Source organism: Anomalospiza imberbis, chromosome 7 (assembly GCF_031753505.1).
Source record: "Anomalospiza imberbis isolate Cuckoo-Finch-1a 21T00152 chromosome 7, ASM3175350v1, whole genome shotgun sequence".
In the NCBI taxonomy this organism is placed as follows: Eukaryota; Metazoa; Chordata; class Aves; order Passeriformes; family Viduidae; genus Anomalospiza; species Anomalospiza imberbis.
In genome coordinates this window covers 33,714,276-33,738,155 of record NC_089687.1, presented here as the reverse complement: position 1 = coordinate 33,738,155, position 23,880 = coordinate 33,714,276, and the positions used below count along the sequence as shown (strand labels likewise).

The 23,880-nt window shown below is 44.4% G+C and overlaps 1 protein-coding gene across 50 annotated transcripts in view; it reads right to left on the bottom strand.

Moving 5' to 3' along the window:
* The window catches only part of MAP2 (microtubule associated protein 2), a 234,233-nt gene that overhangs the window by 51,277 nt on the left and 159,076 nt on the right, over nucleotides 1-23,880 (bottom strand). For 33 of the 50 annotated variants that reach the window (XM_068196495.1, XM_068196485.1, XM_068196488.1 and 30 more), the window contains 2 exons: nucleotides 22,171-22,456; nucleotides 874-987 (listed from right to left, as the gene is read on the bottom strand). In XM_068196495.1, the coding sequence (XP_068052596.1) occupies nucleotides 874-987; nucleotides 22,171-22,432 (376 nt within the window). In that variant the 5' untranslated portion in view covers nucleotides 22,433-22,456. The remainder of the gene's footprint in view (nucleotides 1-873; nucleotides 988-22,170; nucleotides 22,457-23,880) is intronic. The other 17 variants (XM_068196504.1, XM_068196503.1, XM_068196508.1 and 14 more) reach the window with 5 other exon arrangements.

The window sequence follows — 23,880 nt, the reverse complement described above, 5'->3', positions numbered from 1 at the left end:
GGGAAAACACTGCAGAGCATTGTTTTGATTTAATCACAATGAACATGCACTCAGCAGAATCTATCCTAGGACAGGCTTGCATGACTTCCTTACCTCAAGATGAAGTATGTCCTTTCTCTGGCCTTTGGTGTGCATGTTTTGAGTTACTGCAAAAGTTTTCTGGCAAGGAGTAAGCACTTCAGGTACAAATGGCTGTATACCTACCTTCTTTGATAGATAAGATAGATACACACATACACGTCTATTTCGGAGATATTAAACAAAGGAGAAACAGGAGGATGGAGACACAGCATGGACCAGTGGCATTCTTACCTTTCCCAGTACAGACTGCTGGGATTTGCTTTTACCATGTGACTCCTTCCATAATCTGCCCTCATTCTGCCTGGTGCTCTCCATCTAGCGTGACCCATTCCTTTTTGCTTCCTGTGGAGGTGCTTCCCCTCCATCTACTTGAGCAGCTACCACCCAACCAGCAAAGCCTCACTTTCCTTTTATTTGTCACTCCATCTGTGCCTCTTCAGACATTAATCCTTCATGTTGTACACGGCTGAACACAAACAGTTCCAACCAACGTGATGTCAAAACCCTACCACCAAACACACTCATGGTTGAGCTACTCAGCCATGAGTCAAAAACAAAGTGGAGAACTGCTGTTAGAGCAAACAGGGAATGAGACAGTCACAGGGCCATGAAGAACTGAGAATACAAGGATCCTGCCATAATCCTGTGGCTCCAGCATTTATCCAGTGGTAGCTATGGTTTACAACCACAACCATAAGCAATGTGAATACACAGCTGGAACTGCATGTTTTAATATACATACAGACATTTACAGACACAAGGATACCTGGAACATTCTTTGTCTCATTTTACCTAAAGGTAGTGATCCAGGCTGATCTTTGTGCTGGGCTTCTTTTTCCTGTTCACCTTTCAGGACCGCTACAGCTTCAGCTGTTACTACTTGTACTATCCTCGCAGACACTTCTTCTGTGGCAGTAGCAAAGTCAGAAAAAAAGAAAGAAAAGCATGCTAATCAGAATGGCGTTTAAAATCAGAAAGATTAGCTTAAACAATAAAAACCACAGCCAGACTTAATCCATTTTAAAAGGTAATCTTTTTTCCTGAAATATAAGGAAATCATTAAAAATAAAAGAGAAGGACCAGATATTCCAAAGGTTTCAGTGCAAAATGCCAAGTATTTATAAAAATCAGGAGCTCACTAATCAGGATGCACAAAGCATCATAATTAAATGTTCTTTCTCTTAGGGACAATGTGCAGCAACTGCAATATTTTAAGACGATCATCTTTTAAATGTCTAGAAAAATGTCTGTAGGTATTGTTTTGCAAATGGGTAGAATGGGCAGCTGAGTAATGTAATTTCTTGACATTTAATATATGAAGTTAGCTGCATTCCAACATGCCCTTTGGACTCTAATTCCTCCTCAGCAGCACACAGTGTGCATTAAAGGCACTTCCCAGACAGCCTTCTATGCTGGTGAGGGACTTGAAGAGTCAAATAACATTCCTGCATGGTTAAAATCAATACTTCATCTTCCTCAGCCCTTTGAAGACTGCCACACAAAGCTCTATTTAAACAGTAGGTCTGAGTACTGTGCAGAGGGATGGTAGAGGATGACATTTTTTTGGTGGAATGGGTTCCTTGCTGCTGGCCCCCAATCTGCTCTGTGCATGGAGCTGACTCAGGCACTGCATGCTTGACAGAGCTGGGTGCCACAGAACCCACGCTCTGCTCTTCCCCACTGCCCACAAGGTGTAGCACACCTGAGAAGGGAGAGCAACTGGCTGCTCTGGTGAGCAGAATGTAGTAGTAGGACCACTCAAGGACTGAATTCTTCCGAACTGAGCAACTGTCTCAGCTCACAACTCCAGACCCACTCAAAGGTGCAGTGAAATGTCATCAGGCACACAGCTGCATGTGGAAGCAACCAGAGAAGTTTCCTCCCCTCTGGAAGTTCAGCTACCTTTGATGTAACAAATCAAGATCTCAAGGGCTGGTCCAGCAGCACTCAGAGAGCAAAGGGTTTGTGGTTCTTATCTGTATGTGAGTCTGCTCTCTCTTCGTCATTATGTTTCTCTCTCAGCCAAACTCAGTGGAAATAAACCCCTTCCCTCTCCAGCTATATGCAAGTGCTGTCTGACAGCTGTTTCCAACACAGATGCAGCTGACCGCCAGGGAAGGTCCCAAGCTGCACAGTCACAACCCACCAGCTGCACAGCTGAGCACACTTGGGAACAGAGCAAAACTTTACTGCTTCTCCAGCCCTTGTGTGGAGACAGAGGTTTGTAATGGCAGATGTCAATACACCCTGCTCCTGCCAGAGTCCCCATTAGTCACAATCCTGAGGGCAGGAATAAAAGCTCTGCTTACCCATTACCACATCCTTCAGGCAAGAACTGGCTGGGAAGGGCAAGTATGTTTAAATCAATGCCCTATATGTAACTTCACAGCAACCACTCTGACAAGGGACTGTCCATTAGATTAATAATGATTTATTTTCACAGTTACTCTTACAAAATTCCCGTGTACTTTTAATGTGAAGCTATTCCTTTTCATTTGTCCTTTAGAAAAGCCAATGTTTTTTTCCCAAAAAACACAGATGTGAATTAACACAGCCATGTTTGTTTCAAAGCAAAGTTCTAGGTTAATCTTTCTTTTATACAAACTATTTAACAATATATTAAAAATCCCCACCCACTGGCAAAGAACATTCCTAATTGTTGGTGTTTATACCTTACAATTCACTGCACTCCTGGCTGGTCACCAGTAACAGCAGTCACTGGAGGGCAGTGACTGCAACAGTTCCATTGGCTGCTGCCAACAGCAAAACTAGATGGATGGATACACCAGAACAACTACCAAGCAATGAAAAAAAACAATCTGATTTGAAAAACATGAGTTTGAAAAAACATTTGAAATACATTAATATAAACTTGAGACTAAATACAGATTAGAAATCTAAAGATGCTGCTTTCCTTCTGTCAGGGGTGAGAAGTTCTGGCAGCCTTCCACATTGGAGGAAACAAATCAAATGTTTTTTCAGATGAGGCTACATATGATAAAGGTGCCTTTATCATAGGAGGAGGAGACTACAAAGAGCAGCTCCAGTTCTGCTCTTCTATTCAACAACACCTCCCTAGTGTGAGACAAAACTCCACTTTGTGGTTATGTAGATCAAATGGAGCACCATAACCCCATCAATCAAGTCATGCATGTGGCCAGTCCTACAGATCAAAGAACAGGAATATTGATTTAAAGCCCAGCAATCTTCCCAGCTGCCTTTCAGGGGCCTGCATGTCATTTTGGGGCTTTGCACCTCATTTTGAGCTGCTTCCACACCTGCTGGATTCTGGGGGTGCTTCTTGCCTCCTCTTGGTTCCTTCCTCTCATGAGAAACACAAAGCAGACACTTCCCAGACCCTCCCAGACTCTCACATGGTGCTGCTGCTTCAGACCAGTGGACTGGACACCAATCTGGAATCCTTACAGGTCCTGACAGCTTCCTGTGTTGTGAGGCACACGCAGCCTGCAAAGCACAAGCTGGGAGAACGAATCTGCGGCATGGTCCTTCCTCCTCCTGCAGACACGGGGCTCTCCCCACACCACAGCTGCTGCAGCACCTTCCATGTGCTGGGGAGAGACACATTGCTCTTCCAGAAAGCATCCTTTGATAGCTGGTATATCCCTGCTCAGATTCTGCTCTTTCAGAGCAGGAAAGAGAAGAGCCCTGACAGCTCTGGTGAGCATGGAGAACAGCACAGAGCTTCACTGAGTGCCATGGCTACAGAAGACCCCACACCAACTCCTGCCACCACTGCACACCTGAAGGATGTGACACGTGGCCCTCCTGTCAAAACTTCACCAAGCTACTAATCACAACACCACAAAAGCAACATCATCGAGACTATACTATTAGCTCAGATGAACAAATCAAGACTCAATGAGGAAGACTGTTTAAAAAATCCATTTTTGAAGCTTATGTTCACGTGAAAATTTTAATGAAAGCCTCCAATTAATTTCTGATGTAAAATATGCAAACCTATATCAGGTTTAGTACCCTGGAGTATATCCAAAGGAAATCCCCTTGGTCAACTGCTTTCCATCAGCCAAGCTAACTGCAACCCTCCTCCCAGCAGGGTAAAGACAAATCATTAAAAACTGCCTCTTTTGTAACAGAATTTATACTTGTTCCCATCCAGCCTGGTTCTCTAGTACAAACGGGCTCTACAAGCTCAGAAAGCAGTTCTCACCCTCTCAGCTCTCTTCCTGATTTAATTTGCTTGGGACAAAGATAATGCTCCACAGGGAGCTATGCGGGAGGGTGAAAGGTTGTCTCCTGGTAAACAGAAATTTCTATTTCAGGCTATGCAAAATAAGTAAATAAAAATAAAAATGGCCTCTGGGCTTGTATGTTTTGTTCAGTTTGTTTTGTTTGGCAGTGGTCTTTAATCAAGAAAGGCTTATTTCTGAACACTCTGCTGATGGATATTTTGGGTGACACAGGGGGCATGGGCAGTTCATCAGAACAGTGCTTTTGCCATACATGACTGCTGCAAAAGGACAGACTCCTCTGTACTAATGGACACTATAAATAGAAGATCCAGTGGGTAAGTCAAATCCTCATAGGGCTGCTATTGAGACTTTTCATAGTTTCTCATGGTTCAGTTAAAGTTCAAGGCAGCCTAATGATAAAGAACAAACAAAAAACTAAAACAAGACCAAAAAAGAAGGGGGAAATTAGGCAGCTTGAATGCTGTGGATGCTGGGCTATGTATTCCCTAGACATGGTTTTGCTTGAAGAAATTTATTTTCCCCTCTCTTCAAACAGGCAGACTCCTTCTAACTCTACTTCATGCCACAGAAACGGCACTAACATACAACATATATACAAGTTATAGCGAATAGATTTATTTCTTAAGAGCAATAAGGAGCATGGATTTACCTTAGACTCCAGCAGAACAAAGAACAGCAACATGCCTTTTCTTTGCATTTTGTAGAGAGCAAAATGCTGCTCCTTTTACCAAGATGTCAGCTGTTCATGATACAGGACACAGACGGAGCTTCACAGCTTGACTTTAGGGAATACAGTACCCTATGGTATAGGAAGTCCTTGAATGGGATGTCCATAACAGAGAAAACACAGTGAAAACCCTCAGCATGAGCTCTCCAAAGCCCTGACAGGGAGCAGGCTGAGCTGAGAGGCCAGGGGCTGACATACCAGGACGGTAGCTCTGCTGCTCCCTCAAAGGTCACTTCAGACCACACTCCAAGAGGGCTGCCAGGTCAGCTCTGCCATGCTGGCGCCAGTGCCACGGCTCTTCTGTGGCAGGAACAGAGGACTCTGCCCTGCTGAGACGACAGAGTGCCCCCTGTCTGGGGCACTACACTGATTTAAACCAAAGTTAAAACTCAAATGAATTAAGCACTCTATGCTCCTGGTTTTGGAAATCAGCCCAGTTCTTCTACAAACCCCAGCATACCAAATCAGGAGATCTAGAATCTCTGCGTCCCAGAGACGACTCAGGGACGCAAACCCTTTCCAGAGTACTAAGATGCACAGAGGATGCTGAACCAGCTGTGATGGGGAGCCACAGCCTTCACCCTTGGCTGTGTTTAGAAGGTCTGCTGCCTCCAAAGGCTGCTGCTCTCCTCACAAGTACACCCACAGGCACAGGAGCTGCCCAGTCCCCAGCCCAGCCACTCTGGCCCTGAGAATTACACTGAAGCAGGTGTAATTCCAACCTGTAATTCATCATTCCTGCACTCCCTCCTGATAGCTGAGGCTCCCTTCCCAGACAGAGACTCAGACAGGGGCTGGTAAGTGAGGTTACATGCCCAAGACTGGCTACAGCATGATACAGTATCTGGGATCAGATCCTGTACAAGGCCAAGATGTAATTTCAAAGCTCTCCTTCATTCCTTATTGATCCTGCTGCATTTGTCATTGGACTGCAGATGTCTCCACTGGCACATTACCTACGGTACTTCTATTCCCCATGACAGCTTTCCATTCCATTAACTTTTATAACAGACATGTTTACCAGCCCCAGAGACAGATGTACAGACGGTGGCAAGAGTCTTTTAAAATAGGTGTCTGAGCATGCAGGTCTTGACATAAACATTTCCACAAAATAGTTTTTAAAAATAGTTTTTTAAAAATATCTGCAACTACAAAGGCAAGAGCAAAAATCAGATCTGTGAGACTTCTCCACAGTGATGTGTGATGTCTGTTCTTTATGTTCTTCAACCTTTTAATGGTTGTCCTTCAGCCTGCAGCACTTCTTCGTCTTTCTCTTCCAACTTACCACATCCTCAGACTCAACTCATGGAGAAGCTGAGTTTGATACAACACCACTTCTTAGGAGAAACTGTTCAGCTGTTTGTTTCTGACAGCCCTCATGCAGCAGTGCCTTTTGTCTTCTCTCCCCTATCCCTCTGTGCAATGCTGTATGATTATTCTGAGGACTGGTTTTGACAGGATGGGCAGGGCTCACAGCCTCTCCCTGCCTCACAGGTATGTGACTGGCACTGATGCAAGGACCCTGCTGGCAGTGAACTGGGAGCTGGTACAGCCTGCCCTGAGAACAGCTTGCTTGTCACCTCATGTAACAGTGTCAGTGATTTCTCAGGCCAGAGTTGCTCCAGTCAGATCAGAGTTTTTCTCCTCAGCTCTTCTCCTTTCCTGCCTGCAGTCACCTGTGTTTCATGACTGCCATTCAGCAAGATCACTCAGCCCACTTATCTATTGCTTCTTCCCACCTTGAGAACCCATTTCACAGCAACATGGACAGTGCCTCCTAATAAGAAAATGCCTATCACGTCTCCACAATTTCATCAGGACAGTCTTCCCAGACTAGAGCAGCATCACCCCTTCCTCTTTCTGGCAACAGCTCCACCCAATGCCACTAGGGTGGCAGCAAGACCTTGAGTTTCCTGTGGCCACAGAAGATGCTACCTGGTCTCTGTAAAGCATAACTTGTTTAAGGCATAAACAAAGTTTACCTGTTTGAACTGCATGGTCATTCTCATTTCTGGGCTGAATATTTTGAACTGATGCATTATGCACCAGCCTGAAAGAATCCTTCTTGAGGGAATAAAACTGTTCTTTTAGAAAGCAGAGGGAAGGATTCCTGTTCTAGGAAGAGGTAAGGTGAACACTTTCAAATCCAATTCTCCAAATAAAGGATTGCAGCTCAGTAGACGACACAAGTAACCAACTGCCTGATGAGTAGTGTGCAGAATCCCTGCTCTTATTTGCTTTCATTTATCTCCTAAGCTTTCTAGCCCCTTCTGCTCCAGGAGAAAACCAAAGAAAAGGGATGACAGGAAGGAGGGACAGAAAGAAGGAGACTGCAAATTGTGTCAAAACTTCACACACATTCATAAGGTCACCCATCAAACACCTACCAAGAAAAAAGAGTGAGCTCAGCTGAAGTAAAGGGTAATTAATGTTCCTGGAGCACTGAGACAGAAGAAGGGATTAAAGAAAGCTGCAATGAGATGGAAAGGATAAAATAATACGTTTCATTAATTTTGCCACATTTCAGGGAAAGAACACAGGCAGGGCACAACAAAAGGATTAGCAACATGTATGGTTGCAGAATTGTGAAAACAAAGCAATTTCAGTCAAGATGTGCCTGTCAAAATCCTCAGTGGGATTCAGAGCAGTTTCCAAGGTAACCAGCACTAATTGTTGGCACAGTGCAATCGAGTCAACAACAAAAGCACAAAGCAACCTGCACTGTCTTGTGAGGAAAAACACCCCACATATTCCTGCAGAAAGAAAAGATACAAAATGGCTATTTGCTGTCTTTGACGATTTGAAAAGCAAAACAGGACCTATGGATTTTTCCCCCCTGGGTACTGCAATTCTGAGTGCAGCGGGGCTATAAACCAAATAGCTATTCGATTTGTTTAGAGGCATTAGCCAGTCCCCTAAGGACAGGTCCTGAACCCATGCACAGCTCTCCTGGAAGCTGCTGGATGACTTGTTTCAGTCAAGACTACTGAAATGTTGGAGGAAAAAAAGACACAGGCATCACCCAGTGGCATTTGGGGTGGAAAAACCAAAGATACACCTTGGACTTGATCTCTGGGACCCCAACAGCTCTAAATACTGCCTTTTTGCATGCAGATTAAAAGACAAATGCACAGCAGCAATCAAAGTATTATGAATAAATTACATAAACCCCAAAAAGTGCCAACAGATTACTGCCTGAGATTGAAGAAAAAAGCCATAACATAGCTTTACAGAATTCAAATACTGGCTTTCAAACGGCTTTTGTGAGTGTAAATATTTTGCTGTAAGTAGGTCCTTGATCTGGATGTTGGCAATATTAACAATAATTGGCAGGAGTTACGAAGGCAAATAATATGAACATCAGCTTTTAAATTAAATGCAGCCACAACACAACAGACAAGTATCATTTCCCTAATAAACTCATTGACTTTAAGCTATTGCAGCATCCATGAGGATAGCAACAGATTAATTTAATCACCAGGATTCACCAGCTAACCGAAAGAACAGGCCAGAAAAGGTCTGTGTTTTGGGAAACTATTGTAAAGTGCAGGTGAACCCAGTGGGAAGAAATGATGATGTCCAACTCCAGTTCAGAAGGTTGAATGATTTCTTTATTATAACTATGCTATAATACATTAATATACTATATAAAGGAAGATACTAAAACTACAAACCTACTTGTTCTAACTACCAAATCTAACTCACTACCAAGTCATGACCCTGTTCGCAGGAGTCCAGACACAGGTGGATTGGATTGGCCATCAGCTCAAACAATCCTCACCAGAATCCAACCAAGCAATCACCCCAGGTAAACAATTCTCCAAACACATTCCACATGGGGAAAACGAAGAGCAAAAATAGAAATTGTTTTCTCTTTCTTCTCGCTGTACACCTCTATGAAAAATCCTGAGAGAGAGAGAAATGTACTTACCACAGGAAAGAAAGAGCGTTGACAGTTTAATGAATTGGATTCCCAAGGTACAAACATTCAGATTAACATTGGAGAAAGATGTGTTGCAGTCACTGTGTGAGAAGGGCAGGAGTACCTGGCACAGCAGCTTCACACCCTGGTGAGCTCCTCTGCAAATGCATTACATCTCTGTGTTCTGGGGAATTCAACAGCCACTCCTATGTTGTCCTTAAACTCTAGATTGTAGATCTGAACTACCACTACCCAGCTCCTTAACACTTGAACGTGATGACCTTGGAGGCCTTTTCCAGCCTCAGTGATTTTATGATTTTTGTGCTATCTGCTTTATATCAGAGTAAATCTGGTGCACAGTGGGAGTCCTGGCTGCAGCTGAGCAGTGCTGGCCTGGCTGTGCTCTGGTACAAACAGAGGCTGGCTTTCCTGAGCACCCTCAGCTGCTCTACAGCATTCAAGGAAGCAGCAGGGAAGCTCAGGCTGCCTGTCCTTGGATTGCTTCCACATGTTCTGTGTGTGTTTCAGCTCCCCTGCTCTGACTGAATTTCCCTTATCACGTTCTTCAGTGGGAGAGTTGGACACATAGTCCAGATCTCCAGGGCACACAGCGCAAAACCTAAAGCGACTCGTGCTAGGAACCAGGAGCCATTCTGAAAGCTCCAGTGAGCCCCTTCCTTTGGCTCCCTAGCACATTTATTTGGCAGAGGCCTCGGCCACACTATCAAGCAGCTGTAGAACAAAACACCAAGGGACCAGTCCCCTCCTCAGTCCCCCCTGAAATATGTAAGTCTGTTAAAAAGGAGTCATACCAATGTCAGTATAATAATGCAAAGCTTTACAAACGAGCCCTCATTACTGCAGTACTTGTTTCCTGTGCATCCCCTGAGTCCATCTTCTTAAGTCTACTGCCTGGAACAAAGTATTCACTGCCAGCATTTCCCAGCCAAATCAGAGGTGGGAAAAGCTATCAGTTCTGTTTTGTCTGATGCATGGGCAATACAATTTAGAGCAATACTGAAGCTGACAACACCAAACCCTCAGCCAGGGCAATGCAGTGATGTCCCACTGCCTTTCCTGATTCTTGGCATCAGCTCAAAACAACACCTGCACATACAAAGCAGCTATATCTTCCCCCAGAAGTATTAATTCCCTAGGACTCACACAGAAGAAACCACTTTGGCTTCAAAACAAAGAACCAGATATTTAATCCTTTCAGTGTGAGTAAATACACATAATGGGTAACTCACTTTTAAATCAATATTAGTTTTGGACTTCAGTACAAGTTAACATTTTAAACAAACCGACTTTTAAGAACCTCTACGAAAGTCAATGAAGCATCAGCCACCTACAGAAGGAGGTGATGCATCACTTAAGGTTCATTTTTAGCTCCTTCTGGGATGATTTTAAACACTTTTTACAGTGCTTTTTCTGATCTTTTTTAAAAAGGACTCACAGTATGCTATAAAAACTATGCTGGATTTAAGCTTAAAATTAACATTAACTTGTGCACATATTGTGTGGGATTTAGTCATGCCTGGTCAGGACTGAAGATCAATCTCTCAATGCCAACAGAATGCTGGTTTAACCCATCAGGGGATATTTAACACATAAAATGAAGCACTGCCATGCCCTGCTCACCTTAGTGGTCCCGCTGTTGGTCCAGCCCAGCTGTGCACTGCAGCAGCAGCTGCATGGCTGATCTCTTCCAAGCCCTGCTTCCCAGTCCAGCCTGCACCTGTACCAAGGCAGGTGTGTTTCTCCTGACAACAGAGGAATGGTGCTGCATCCTTCCAAAGGAGCATGTACAAGTGTCCCATAGGTAGGCAGTGGCCTGTATCGTGTACAGATTAATTTCCAGAGAAGTTCTCAGCCAAGGTCAGCAGTTCTCCCATCTCTCCCCCTCTTTTCTGGCACTGTCCCAGCTGAAGGGAGCTTTGCCTCTGGCCAGGACTCATCCCTGAATTCTGCTCCCATCCACTGCCTGCCCACTCTTGGGGACTGCCAGCTCAACACCTCTGTGTGTGCAATGTGATTAGGAAAGAGAAATATGCACCTACTCTTGAAGAAGGAAAATGTGAGAGGGACACATCAAAGCCCTCAGTGCATCTTCAGTGCCTGTCAGTGCCCTGGCACAGGATGCCCAGAGAAGCTGTGGCTGCCCCATTCCTGGAAGTGTCCAAGGCCAGGTTGGACAGGGCTTGGAGCAACCTGGGATTGGAATGAGATGAGCTTTAAGGTCCCTTTCCACCCAAACCATTCCATGGTTCAGTGACCTTCTGAACTATCTCTTCCACTTTTGCCAAAGCTGTGTTCTCTGGGCACCTAAATACCTGCAAGATTCTGCAGTCATAGTGCTAGAGATGTCCAGCTGCTGAGGGGAGAACTGAGACCAGGGCTGGGGGTACTGCAGCCTCCAAGACAGCTGCATCCAGAGGCTGAGCTCCTTAGTGTACTGAAAATGAGGAGCAGTTGTGGAAATTCCAGGTTGCAGAGGAGCTACACTAGATGGCTGGAATAAAGCTGGAAGCATATACAGAGAACAGTTTAAAAATGACAATGTAAGTGAGAAAGGAGAAAAAGAAGGAAGAGCTGACAGAGCAATCATTGAGAATGATGACATATTCTTAAATAGAGAGAAAGGATGACAGGGAAAGGAAAAAGAAAGCAACTCATACACAGGAACAGCTAGGGATTAGTTTCAGCTCACCAACAACCTCTGCAGGCTGCGTTACCCCAGATGCAGCACATACTCTGAATTTGGGGTAAAAAAGGAACAGCCACCATTGAATCCTATTCCCTCTCTTCATATGAGGTACAAGGTTGTGGATGGAAACAGTTTCAGTACATCAGCAAGACTGCCACATCTACACAGCACTGGCAGCTGATACATTCATAAAAAGGAACAGGGTATCTGTCTGGACAGATGCATGGGCAGAGAACCAGACTGTAAATCAGTTTTATCCTAACTGTCAGAGGTTATAGGGGTTGCTGGAAGCTCTACCAAACTGATCATGTATGAATTAGTGTCAAGAAAGGAAACAGAAACAAAAAGCAAACTACCTGGGGTTTATTTCCCCTCCCAAAATACACAGTGCCTCCTAGTGAAACTGATTTCCATGAACTATTCAATCTACTCAGTCATAGTGAAATGACTCTGAGAAGCAGCTAAGAGGTTTTCCTGCCCTGAAGCTAATGATATCTCTCAGTTATTTTCCATATGCTGCATGCAACTAAAACTAAAGTTTTGGACAGTTATTTTCCACACACAGGAGAAGGGCTCACTCCCATGATCTAATGTACACAGCTGGAGTACCTTGACTTTCCTGCGCTTTCTGCATGTCATGAGCAATGCCTCAATAGTAACAAAATCCCACAAAACGACCAAAATTGCATTTCTAAATCATCACTTCAAAAGAGGTTTTCCAAGCACCACTTACTGTGCTCTGTAGTCAGTCTGTGAAACAGGAGAGAAAATGTAAATGTTTTGCTCAGAATCTCCCAAAGAACAAATAACAGTGTGAACACCATCACACAGACATCTTGCTTTGAGTGCCTTTGAATTTCCAGATCAGCCATTGGTAGGGACAGACACTGGATCATCAGTGCTCAGCTGCCAGCTAATGCCAGCTGTTTTGTGCTGATTTCCATCTCTTCAGCTGGCAAAGACAAGCAAATCTGCATTATCATTATAAGGCTTGAATTTCAAGTGAGCAGTTAATCTACCAGTAGCAACTCCACAGTAAAAAAAAACCCTAACAAAAACACTAGTACACACTAAGTTTTGCTGTCCTTACTCAGGATATGAATACAGCAAGAACAGAGATGCAAGACAAAGACAGGGGGTCTTCCCCTGCTTCCTTCTACTATTTCCTTTAAGTTTCTCACTCAAAACCCAGATTGTCTTTGCTTTCCAATTTTAATACAGAGTAGCTAATCGTGGTTAGTCAAATCAAGGGATTTGCATACATATCTCTCTCATACTTGTACTTTGTACAGAAAATATACCCCAAAGTAATATTTTCTTTTCATATCCATGGAATTAGTGCCTCAGTGAGGACTACAGAGTGGGGTCCCAATCAAAAAGTGCTTGCAGCCTCTTCCTTATCTCCCTTAACCTTGAAAAGCAAATGCTAGAGGAAAAGAGGAGAAAAACTAAATCCTCCTTTCCTTTGTCAGCCAGCCTGACTGTGGCTCAGACGTCACAGGGAGCCTGTGCACTCCTGAATGCTAAATAATCTCCTAGGCTACATACTTTCTCTCAGCGGAGCTTAGAAAGAGATCTCACTTTGAGCAGGGCCATGTTGGCATGGCAACGGGGGAAAAAAGGAATCAGCAAGCCTGGAGGAGACTTTGTGTGACTCTCATTTTTGTGAGAGATGTGATGGTTCCTACCTCCTCTCCACCAAAAGTTCAACCCATGCCCAGTGGGTGAGGAAGGGCTGATGTCCACCCTGTGTGCTGGCAGGACCTGGGGACGCCTTGTCCTGGGCTGGAAAGTGCATCCCCCTAACACCTGAGCTTCCACAATGGAAAAACGGGAGGGAAGGATTTGTGAAGTGTGGGGCTGAGCAGGTTAATGACTGCCCTCATGATACAGGGCAAGGGAGCTGGACATGGGGCCAGCAGCGCTCACCAGCACATCCCTGCCATCACCTAAGAACCTGCTGCTTCCCTTCCAAGGTGACTTTGGAGAAGAAGATGCCATCTCAGCTCTGCCCAAAACAAGAGTAGCTGTGTGCCTGCAAAACAAGGCTCTGTTGTTTCGCAATGAACCTTCTTCCAAATCCTTCTGCCCTCAGACCAAAACTGGAATGAAAGATTACATGCTGGCACAGTCCCCAGCAATACCAGCCTGAGCTGCTCAGTGCCAAATATTGCCCAGTGTCTCTGAATGTCCTTTATGACGCCATCATGGTGATGGAGACCATGACAGACCCTTTAAACAAAACAGTAATGAGCATTTGAAGCACCCTATCTCTACCTCTCTCAAGGGGCAGAGCTGAGCCCAGCCCAGAGGGCAGAAGCCTGTGGGGAGGTGGCACACAGTCCTGCAAAGTGCTGGGCCACCTGTCCATGGCTCTGCACAGACCTCCTGGCTCACCTGGGGTAGCTCTCTCCACCCTTGTGCCTTTTCTCCTGGCTTTTACAAGTCCTGTCTACTTTATGTAATTCATAAATGCAAAAGCTGTCTCCTACCACACACTTTACAAACTGGGGAAGACTCCAGCAGAACAGGCCACAAATCAGCATGTCTTCTGGGCACAACTGCCCCACCAGTCACTCAGCTAATGGCACTGCTGGATGGTCAAGATCTGACCAACAGAGACAGGGAAGTCTGCATTTACAGCCCTCATTAGAACAGGTACTTGAACGTGGATGGTGGGGAGGGAGGGCAGAGGCAAACAAAAAGCAGAGACAAGGCAAAAATGAAACTCCCAGAATGCCTTGAGTATTTGACATTTTCAGCAGCAATAACTCCCCTGGCCACAGCAGTCCCCCAAGAAAGGCTGCAGATGTTCATAAGAGGCAACTTTGACAAACAGAGCTCATGGCATACAGTCTAAACTAAGGTGTGGCTGGAACATGTTATGAAAGACGCTTCTTCCATATCCCAGCCTTGTTGTTCCTTGTTACATCTCCGAGGTTATAGATTATGTTTTCTGGGAGCACTGACAGCATCAAGTGCGTGCTGGTTGCCAAGCCAACACGCTCACAGGCACTCTGCTCTCACTTCTTAAGGAAGCACAGCTGCTTTTGCAATGCTTGTATTGCAACAAGGAAGCACCAAAGTGAATTGAAACACCAACAGGGAGCCCAAAGGAAATGCCTGGTGGATGCCTTCCCTTGGCCAAATGCAGCACTGATGCAGTTCGATGCAGCAGTTGGCTCTGATGGTGTTACTGCACCTGGTTTGAGATCCAGTTTTCAAAACCAAGTCTGAACCACACACTCCCAGAGGAGCTTAGGGATAAAAAAGCCTGATGGCTGATGTTCTCTACGTGGCTGGCTCCCAGCCATGGGAACCAACAGCACCTGCACACCAGGTTATCTCACCCTGCTCCCTTTCAGACAGTAATTTTTGCATTCTGCCCACAACTGTGCCAGACCCTCCAGCTCTTAACAAGACATGTCAATCACTGACTGATTTCTGAAGCCCTAAGAGGAGGTGGGAGGGCAGAGCCAGCCCCTTCGAGAGTCTATGACTGGACAAAAAGCAATGTCTTACTGGATTGACTGATAGGGCCAGCCACAGAAAAACCCACAGAGACTGGTAGTTATTGAATATCTTAGAGTCAGGGAAAGATAGCTGTGGGTAGGGAATGTGAAAAGATGGAATTTCTGTGCCTTTATTCCTTTATAGCAAGGTTAATAGAGAATAGTAAAACCCCCAGCATTTTCTACAAGCTCCCCAGAAGAGTTCTGTTGCCCCAACCCACACAGTCTTCAGCAACATACTTTGAATATGTCTATAATATTCCAGTAACGTGTCCCAGAAAATGACACTTGTACTACACTTAACACAGAGAAGAAAAGTTTCAGATGCCTATGGTATGTTTGCCTGTATCTAAATTGGCAGAGATGACAGTGTACAGTAATTACTGTCACAGTTCCTGGACAAGGGGGGGGAGATCAAAATGCCTAATTAACAGCTTCTTTCTCATGGGATCCATCAATGACACAGTAAGATACCTTCTTCCAGCTCTGTAAAATAAATAACAGAAATGGGGCAAACCCAGCAGTCACATTCAGCTCTGAATGTCATTGATTTTACATCCTTCTGTGCATTTTGTCTGCATTGCTCAAGACACGCTGCTTGCTGAAAATGCACATCTGACAACAAGGCTGGGAGGCTCCTTTGGGAAACAGGCATTCAGGGAGCTTATCAGGGGGGCTTACAGCTCCACAAGGACTTGGGCGGCAGCAGGACAGCCAGTGCAAACAGCCAAATGAAAAGGAAAGCTCTGACAAAAGCAGTCCTGTTGGAAAGAACAAAAATGCCTCCATACAAAGAAGGCCTGTGCGTATGTCTGCTGCCAGGAATATTACCACTTGTATGGCAAGAGAGAGAGGAAGGAAAAGGAGATTAAATGAGATGTCACTAGAGGAGGGAACAAACCACTAGCACACCATGGGAGCAGGCTATGACTCTCAGGACATTTCAGCCTGGAAAGGCTGTTGCATTTAGTGACCCCAAACACAGAGCTGCCATTCTGCTCCAGGACTAGTCCAGAGGGGCTGAGGGCCCTCAGCCTGCACAACGAAGCACTATGGTGATTTTCTAACCACCATGGTGATTTTCTAACAGTGCTGTGCAGATGTGGGCTGTGAACAAGATCCTCTTTACCTGGAGACTGGCTACTACAAGGCAAGGTTATGGAAGAGAATGGGATACAGACTGTTTCCTTGACACACAGCAGGAGGCTGAAACAAGCACAGTTCCTGCCTTCAACACGTTTTTGGGGTTTTCTTTTGCATAACTAACCTAAAGGGACTCTGCTCAAGCATTACTTGCTATGACAGGGCAATCTTTCAGGTTTGCATTCCCTTCACTTTATATAAATATGCTTGTTTAAAAGAGTAGATGGAATAAGTCTGTTCCAGATTCCTATTTAGTCCAGATTTACAAAGCCTGAAACAAAGGGCTGAATTAAGATAAATTACATTCCAAGCTGTAATGTGGTTTTTCCCTTCACAGTTTGCTCTTCAGTTGTTTCCTGCTGTCTGAATCCCCTCCTTTCTGGGGTAGTATATGCCATTACACAAAAGCTGGTTTGTCTCTGGATCAGCAGATAAAACTGGACCTTTTTCTATTTTCTTAGCTTATATTACAATTTTCCTTTTTCCCCTGCCTCTTCCCACCCCTGCTTTGCTCCCTCATAGCTTCCACCTCACCAGCTCTCCTGCTGCTGAGTCTGTTTCCCCACATTGCTCAGCCCCTTACTTCTCCCTCAGACCAATACTGCCACTTCTTCATTCCTCTTCACAGGTCTCTCATGGATCTGCCATGGGCTGCCTCTCACCCACCTTCCTCGTGACCCCAGAGGCAAAAGTGCCCAGCCTGCAGTGGGATTGTTGTGCCATGTCAGGGAACTTGCTACAGCTTACCACAGTCCCTTTGCATCCCACATGGTTTGGGCTCCCTGCCAATGAATGAAGGGCTACATTTTGTCACTCTGGTATGACATGTTCCTGTCCATAACACTGTCTGACACCAGGACACAGACACTGTCCTGAGGCTCTGGTAATAGGATTTCAGGAAATGCTTTCCCTTCATCTGTCAAAAAAATAATTCATCAAATAACAGTGTGGGTAATCCAAACCCCCTCCAATTACAAATCTGAATTTGGCATATAATGAAGAAAGCACTTAATCAGTTGAGTCACTGTATATAAAGACATATTGTAGAAGATGCTTCACAATGTTCACCATTATTATCCCTAATTATATAAATTTGACTGGTTAGTTATTGCATTACTGAAAAAAACAGATGCATTTTAAATGCAAAAAGCCAAACCTTTGTAGCTTGATGTTCTTGCAATTCAAATAAAAGGGATTATATCAAACTGCTGGTTCCTGGAGAATGCTGCAGCATATCTGTAGTCCTCCTCACAGCTTCCTCCCAGTTAGCTGACCACAACTTTACAGTGAGCAAAGAAAAGGCTGACACTCCCATGTTTCATTGCAAGTCAGGCACATCCTCTGCTCTACCACTGGGTCCAGTCCAAAGCTTTCCTTGTCAGCCCACTTCAGAGTGAGTTTCTGAGGATTACTATAGTAAAAATGTGGCAAACCCCAGCTCAGGTAAGAAATGATGATGTCTGGCTCCAGATCAGAAGGCTGAAGGATAGCTTTATTAAAACTATACTATATTACATTAATATACTATTTAAAGAGATACTATACTATTCTACATACTTCTTACTCACCTAACTACCAACTCTGACTCTCTGCTGAGAGTCTGAGCCACAGCTGGATCCCACTGGTCATTGAACCCAAACAACCTTCACCAGAATCCAATCCAGCAATCGCTGCAGGTAAACAATCCCCATACCACATTCCACATGGGGAAAGCAAAGGAGCAGAGATAAAGATTGTTTTCTCTTCTTCTCTCTGTGAGAGAAGAGAAAGAAATCCTGAGAGACAGAATTATGTCTCTCTGTCCAGAGAATATGAATGTAACATATTACACTATTGTGTTCCTTTGCATCACACATTTCACCCAACATGGAAATGTTTGGCTTGACAAAACCTACAGGTCTCATTCTCCACTCTTAATAATTCCATGGTTTTCACCAAAGATGCTCTGTGTGTGCAAGTGAGAAGGGTCATGGACAGGCATGAAACAGGGAGAACACATGGAAACTCAGTGGTCTCAGGCTGTGGGATGCTGCAGACTGCACCAAAGGCAAGGTGTCCTCAGGAGCACCTCCAGAACACCATGGGATTTGTGTCTGGCAGAAGCACAGGGCTCAGCTGGTCTGCCAGAGGTAGATACTTATCTTAGATACTTATCTGTTATTAAATAACTATTATTAGTAAATATGTAGAATAGAGACTCAACAAAGTAAAGGCCTTGTCGAGCCTCTAAAGGAGGGAAATGATGCCTCAGGTTTTAGCTTTTATATTTTTCAGATTCTGTGCTGCTTTAGTGTGTAGTTCTGAGCTTCATATTAGGGGATAGTAAGCTCTCTTCACAGAGTAGCTAGACAAAACAATTCCTTCTCTAGCTAGGGACCAAGGACAAATGATCCAAATCTCAGGCCCAAGAGCATAAGCCATGTGGACTGAAGAGAGAAAAACAAGAAGGATGGGACTTCATAACCTAAAGCTGTAACTGGACAATTAACTCCAATATGCAAATGGATCAGAACTTATAAAAGTGAGAAACCCCGTGACCAGTTGTCCATTTTGTGACTATTTGGGTTCATCTTCGGTGCAGCCCTGGCTGGGCTCTTGTGCTGCCCAAGGTGGAGCCATTGAGGAGATCCTTTTAATAAATCCCTACTTTATTCTTTAACTCCATCTAGCCTCTGTTCTAGGTCAGCCTTCACAAGGCCCAAGTACATATACAAATTTATATCCACAAAATGCATACAAAAAGAAATAGGTGCTTTACCATCCACACTTATATCACATCCCTAATAGCTTCCTGTGGGCTATTCAAAAAAAAACAGGGCTGTTCTCTTGCATGTATCTGCCTTTGACTTGGGTGGCTGCTGGATCAGGCCCTGAGGCTGCCCTGCCCACAGCTCTGTGCACTCTCCCACATTCCTATCGGTCCCTTTGAAAGGAGGGCATTGATGTGTCTCCATCATGCAGCCATTACCAGCACGATGCTGAGACAGATCAATCAAAGGCAATACAGCAGCCAGATTCAGAGGATTCCAAAAACTGAGGTCAGACTCAGTAACTCTCAGACACTGAGAGAGACATATATACACAAAGGCAAATTTTAACTGTGCAAATCTAAAAATGTCACTTGTAGTGATAGACTGGATGTGTTTCAGGAAGAACTGTCACTTCCTCCCCCACTACCATCCCTTGCCTCTGCATCACTGTGGGCATAAGGTGTCTTTGTCCTGGTGGCCTTATTCTAACTTTTCCCTTAACACACAGCCCTCTGATTTTACAGCACAAGCCCTGTGAATGGGTGTCCTGCTGCTTTGCTGTGCCTTGAAGGGTCAACCTGAAGGCCCTGCTACAGAGAGGGCCATTTTGTGGCTAAATCCCAGCTCCTGGGTCAGTCAGATGCAGCAGCAGCCCTTCCTTAGGAGAAACAACTCAAAATGCACCAGGGATTGGGTGATGGACAGCTGCCTGGGAAATCTCTGTTTAAACTAGTGCTCTGCTGTGCCTAAGGCTGTAGCAGTTGCTGGGGATTTACAGACTCCAACATGAAGGCTGAAAAGCCAAAAATTTTCCTAGGTTACAGTGCTGGACTTGTACCAGAGAAAATAAAATCCCTGTAAATCTACTCAAACCCACAGCTTGGTTAATTATCTCCATCAACCATGGTTTCCTGTGCACTTTCTCCTCAGATGTTTGGAGTCAGTAAGCTACTACAAATGATTAAATGATTCACATTATTGATAATTATGTGCATCAGAGTGGCATTTAAAACCCCTACCTGATGCAATGAAGTTACAATTTGCAAGCAGACAAACACAGCAAAGATGACTACATTTTGTTGCGAATAACAATCCTAATTTCAAGATCAAATTCTGAATTGAACATCAGAAATCTAGAAGTCCTTCCCCACATTGCATTTAGCACATCCAACTACTAAATACTAGTTTGAAGTGGCAAAACACACTCTGGTCCCTTTCTATCACTACAGTAAGTTGCTAACTGGTTTCTCCTTCAAAAAGAGGAAAAAAAATATTGAAAGAAATGTATCTTAAGTACCCTAGGAAGGTTTATATCACCCTGATTAAATGTGGGCTTAGCCAGTGCCTCAGTGTGCAGTGTACAGGTTTCCAGCAAGCCAGGAATTCAGGCATGAAGGCAAGTAGTTCTAGGGACTTCTGCAGTGCTCAAGGACAAAGATGCCATGAGACAAGCTATATTAAGACTCCCAAACAAAAGCTGTACATGTTGACAATAAGTCTCCACACCAGAGATCTTAAGAGTTTGAGCAGACAGTGAGAAAACTGCAGGGAAGGAGGAAATGAGGCCACAAAGTGGTGACTGAAGCAAACTTCACCTGGATGAAGAGGAATCTTCTTCCCTCAGCAAATGTGTGTCCCCAGCACTACTGCATGCCCTAGAATATGCTTCCTCATTTTGTCTTGTTCCACTTTTAACCACTTGCCTCAAAAAGCAACATGAAAAGGCATTACTGTAATGCCTGCTGATGGCCAGCAGTGGTTTTCTTCCTCCTGTCACCCATTAGCTGCAAACTCAATTAAATGTTTGGATTTCTCTCTGACCAGCACTTAGAACCTGAGCTTCAGAGAGCCTGAGAAAAGCATTTCTCTCCTCTCTCTCTAAGGAGAGGAAATTCCTTTCAATCCTGTAAAGTTATCCCCTCTTTTGCATATGTATGGGGGGGACTTGTCCAACATGCGGTGACAAATCTGTGGCAAAGATGAGAAATGCACTCAGTCTCTATTTGCTAGCTAAACATAGAATAAAGCTGGGTTAGAGCAAAAACACTCTTTAGCATCTCCCCAGTCACCAACACTGTGCTCACCTGAATGCTCACATACGATTTCTTTTACCTTGGCCAAAATTTGAAAGCCAATCTGCAAGAAGAGACTTAAAATATAAACACATTTACTTTTAGCAGATATCTCCATTTCCAGCACAATTGCTTTGAAATGACTGTATGGTCCAGGAGCCTTAAAATTCTCCAGCCTCTGAGAAATTATGGATAGCATCTCCAAATTCTGTCAACAGCCAAAAAACATTGCTAGAAAGATCTCTTTAGCATGCATGAATGGATGCATCAAGGGCAGTTGTGTCTATACAAGAGAAATTCTTCTTGCACTGTGCTTTTGGGGTTTGGAGTGGGAACTCTGCACAAAGATAATTAGCATTTACTTCTAAAACAGGAAACTTGCTTTGCATATTTCATTTTGACACAGTCACACTCTTCTTTTTTTTTTCCCCCTACAAAATAACAAGCTGAATTCCAAAAACCTTACATAGTTTACAAACAGACTAAGTCCCAGTGAGCATCCAGTGAAATATTGCAAGGATGGGCAAGGATGAATAAATGCTGATACTGAATTTTGGTGCTCCCAGCCAGAATGAGCAATGCATTATTTTGCAAACAGTACATGATCTCAAGAAGGTCTTGCTAGTTGTGAGCAGTAACAGGAGAATCCATCCTTCCTGCACACACAAATGCACAAGCCATCCATGCACAACAGGTGGGCAGTTTCCTACTCCCTGGTAGCCCAGAGGACCTGGGCAGCTGCTCTGTACCAGTCTGTTGCCACATCCCTTGATAGGTGACTCTGAGAAGGCCTTTCCTGAAACCTTCTCAGAGCCCTGCCCAGAGTCCTGAGTATGTATCATCTGTATAAGACTGGGTGAAGATGCAGCCCTAGCAGTGAAGAGCTAGTGCCCTTCCAAAACACATACACCCTCATGTCAGCTCCCCCATGGCATGCTTGACTCCACCTAACATCTCCTCTTGGAGAAATACCCAGGGGTCTGCAGAGCCCTGTGTTCTGCAGCAGGGCATCGAGGTGCATTACCTGCAGTCTCCCTGTTCCCTGATGACAGCTCTCCGTTGATCCCGTTCTCTTTGGTCTGCGCATACGTCCCTGGCTGCTCATGGCTGCCCAGCCTCAGCTCCTCATCCTCTCGGTATGGAAATCCATTGGCACTTCTGACCAGTCCAGCGCTTGCGCCACCCTGATCTTTAATTTCAGGTGAATGTGGGTGTGAAGAAGCCTCTGTTAGCTGACCTGAAGTCCAGTGTGGTGCCTTGGCTTCGTCTTTCCTATCCTCGGCCATGGCTCCTTGCCTTCACCGCGTGGCCTGTAACGACATGAGCAGGAGAGATCAGCTCCAGATGGGCGACTGTGTCCCTGACTGTCAGCACAAGCACATCACCAGCAATGTTGCTGGTAAATCCAAGTCCAGCAGAAGAAAGAAGTATCTCTGCGTGTTTGTCCTAGCCATGAGTGAACTGATTTAAATCCAAAAGAAACCACCAGCAGTAAAAATTACGGGTCAAGTCCTCCCTGACTCTCACATACCTTGCAATTATTAGCACCATTTTCTTGATGGCTGCCCATTCATTAATCTGATTTTAACACATTAATTACAGTTAAAATATCAACCCAATTAACAAGAAGTGAATCTGTCATCACAGTGCCACAACCCATTCCCAGGACAAAGAAGGAAGAATGCCACAACTGCTACAAGTGAAGCTGCTGCTGCAGCTGCACAGAGGGGGTGCTTGTCAGGCACAGAAACACAAGGTGATGTGGCCTCTCCAGTACATGCAATCTGCTACTTGTCATGACAGAAGTCAATCTGTGCATTGGGTTCCTGAACATCCATACTGTTAGAGCCCAGTTAAATCCCCTCTTACTTGCTGTCAAGTGAACATTCACACATATTTGTCCAACCCTTTTGTCCAAAACAGTCTGTGGGGAACAGTTTGTTTCTCACACAAGCATTTGCATTCTCTTTTCATTATCAGTATTTGCACAGAAATAAAACTAATCATTATTTGCAACTTCACACATATTTTACTCCTGTTAGTTAGATCTCATTGTCCAAGCCAAGGAAAGAAGCCACTGCATAAACCATAGCACTTGGCTATTCCTCACAGATAAACGCAGCAGGGGCTCCTCAATATGTAAACCGAGGAAGGCAATAAATCATAATCATGTTTTGATGATACAGTAGCCTCTGGAGAGGAGAAGGCAACCTGCCTTGAGTTAGCTACTTCAAAGTGGAAACCAGCAGGCCTTTTCCAAAAGCACTTGCCACCTCTTTTTTCCCCTGGGAGAAAAAACCATAAAAGCAGTGAGCGGAATGCAGTCAACCAGCCACATATCACAGAGGCTGAGCAGACTAGAAAAGGCATCACAAACTAGACAGTGCTTGTATTCTGCAGACATTTAACAAAACACAAATCAGAGAGAGAAACTGGTTTCCATAATGTCAGGTCAGTCTGAAGAAAACCTGTAAACATGAGACAAGGCTATTTGCCAGATAATCATTCATAATTGATTATTTGACCTCTTTCTGATCAGACATTATAACTTATTAATAACAGCTTTCAGAGCTGCTGCAGATTTTTTAAAAACCATGGTGAATCACAAAATTAGATTTCATTCACAATATGTGACTCAAACTGGAGTTCCATATCAAAAAGGACTAATAACTCTTCTGCCTCATGGCGAAGTCATGTTGTTTTACAAAGTGCTTTGCCTGCTCCCACCCCAACC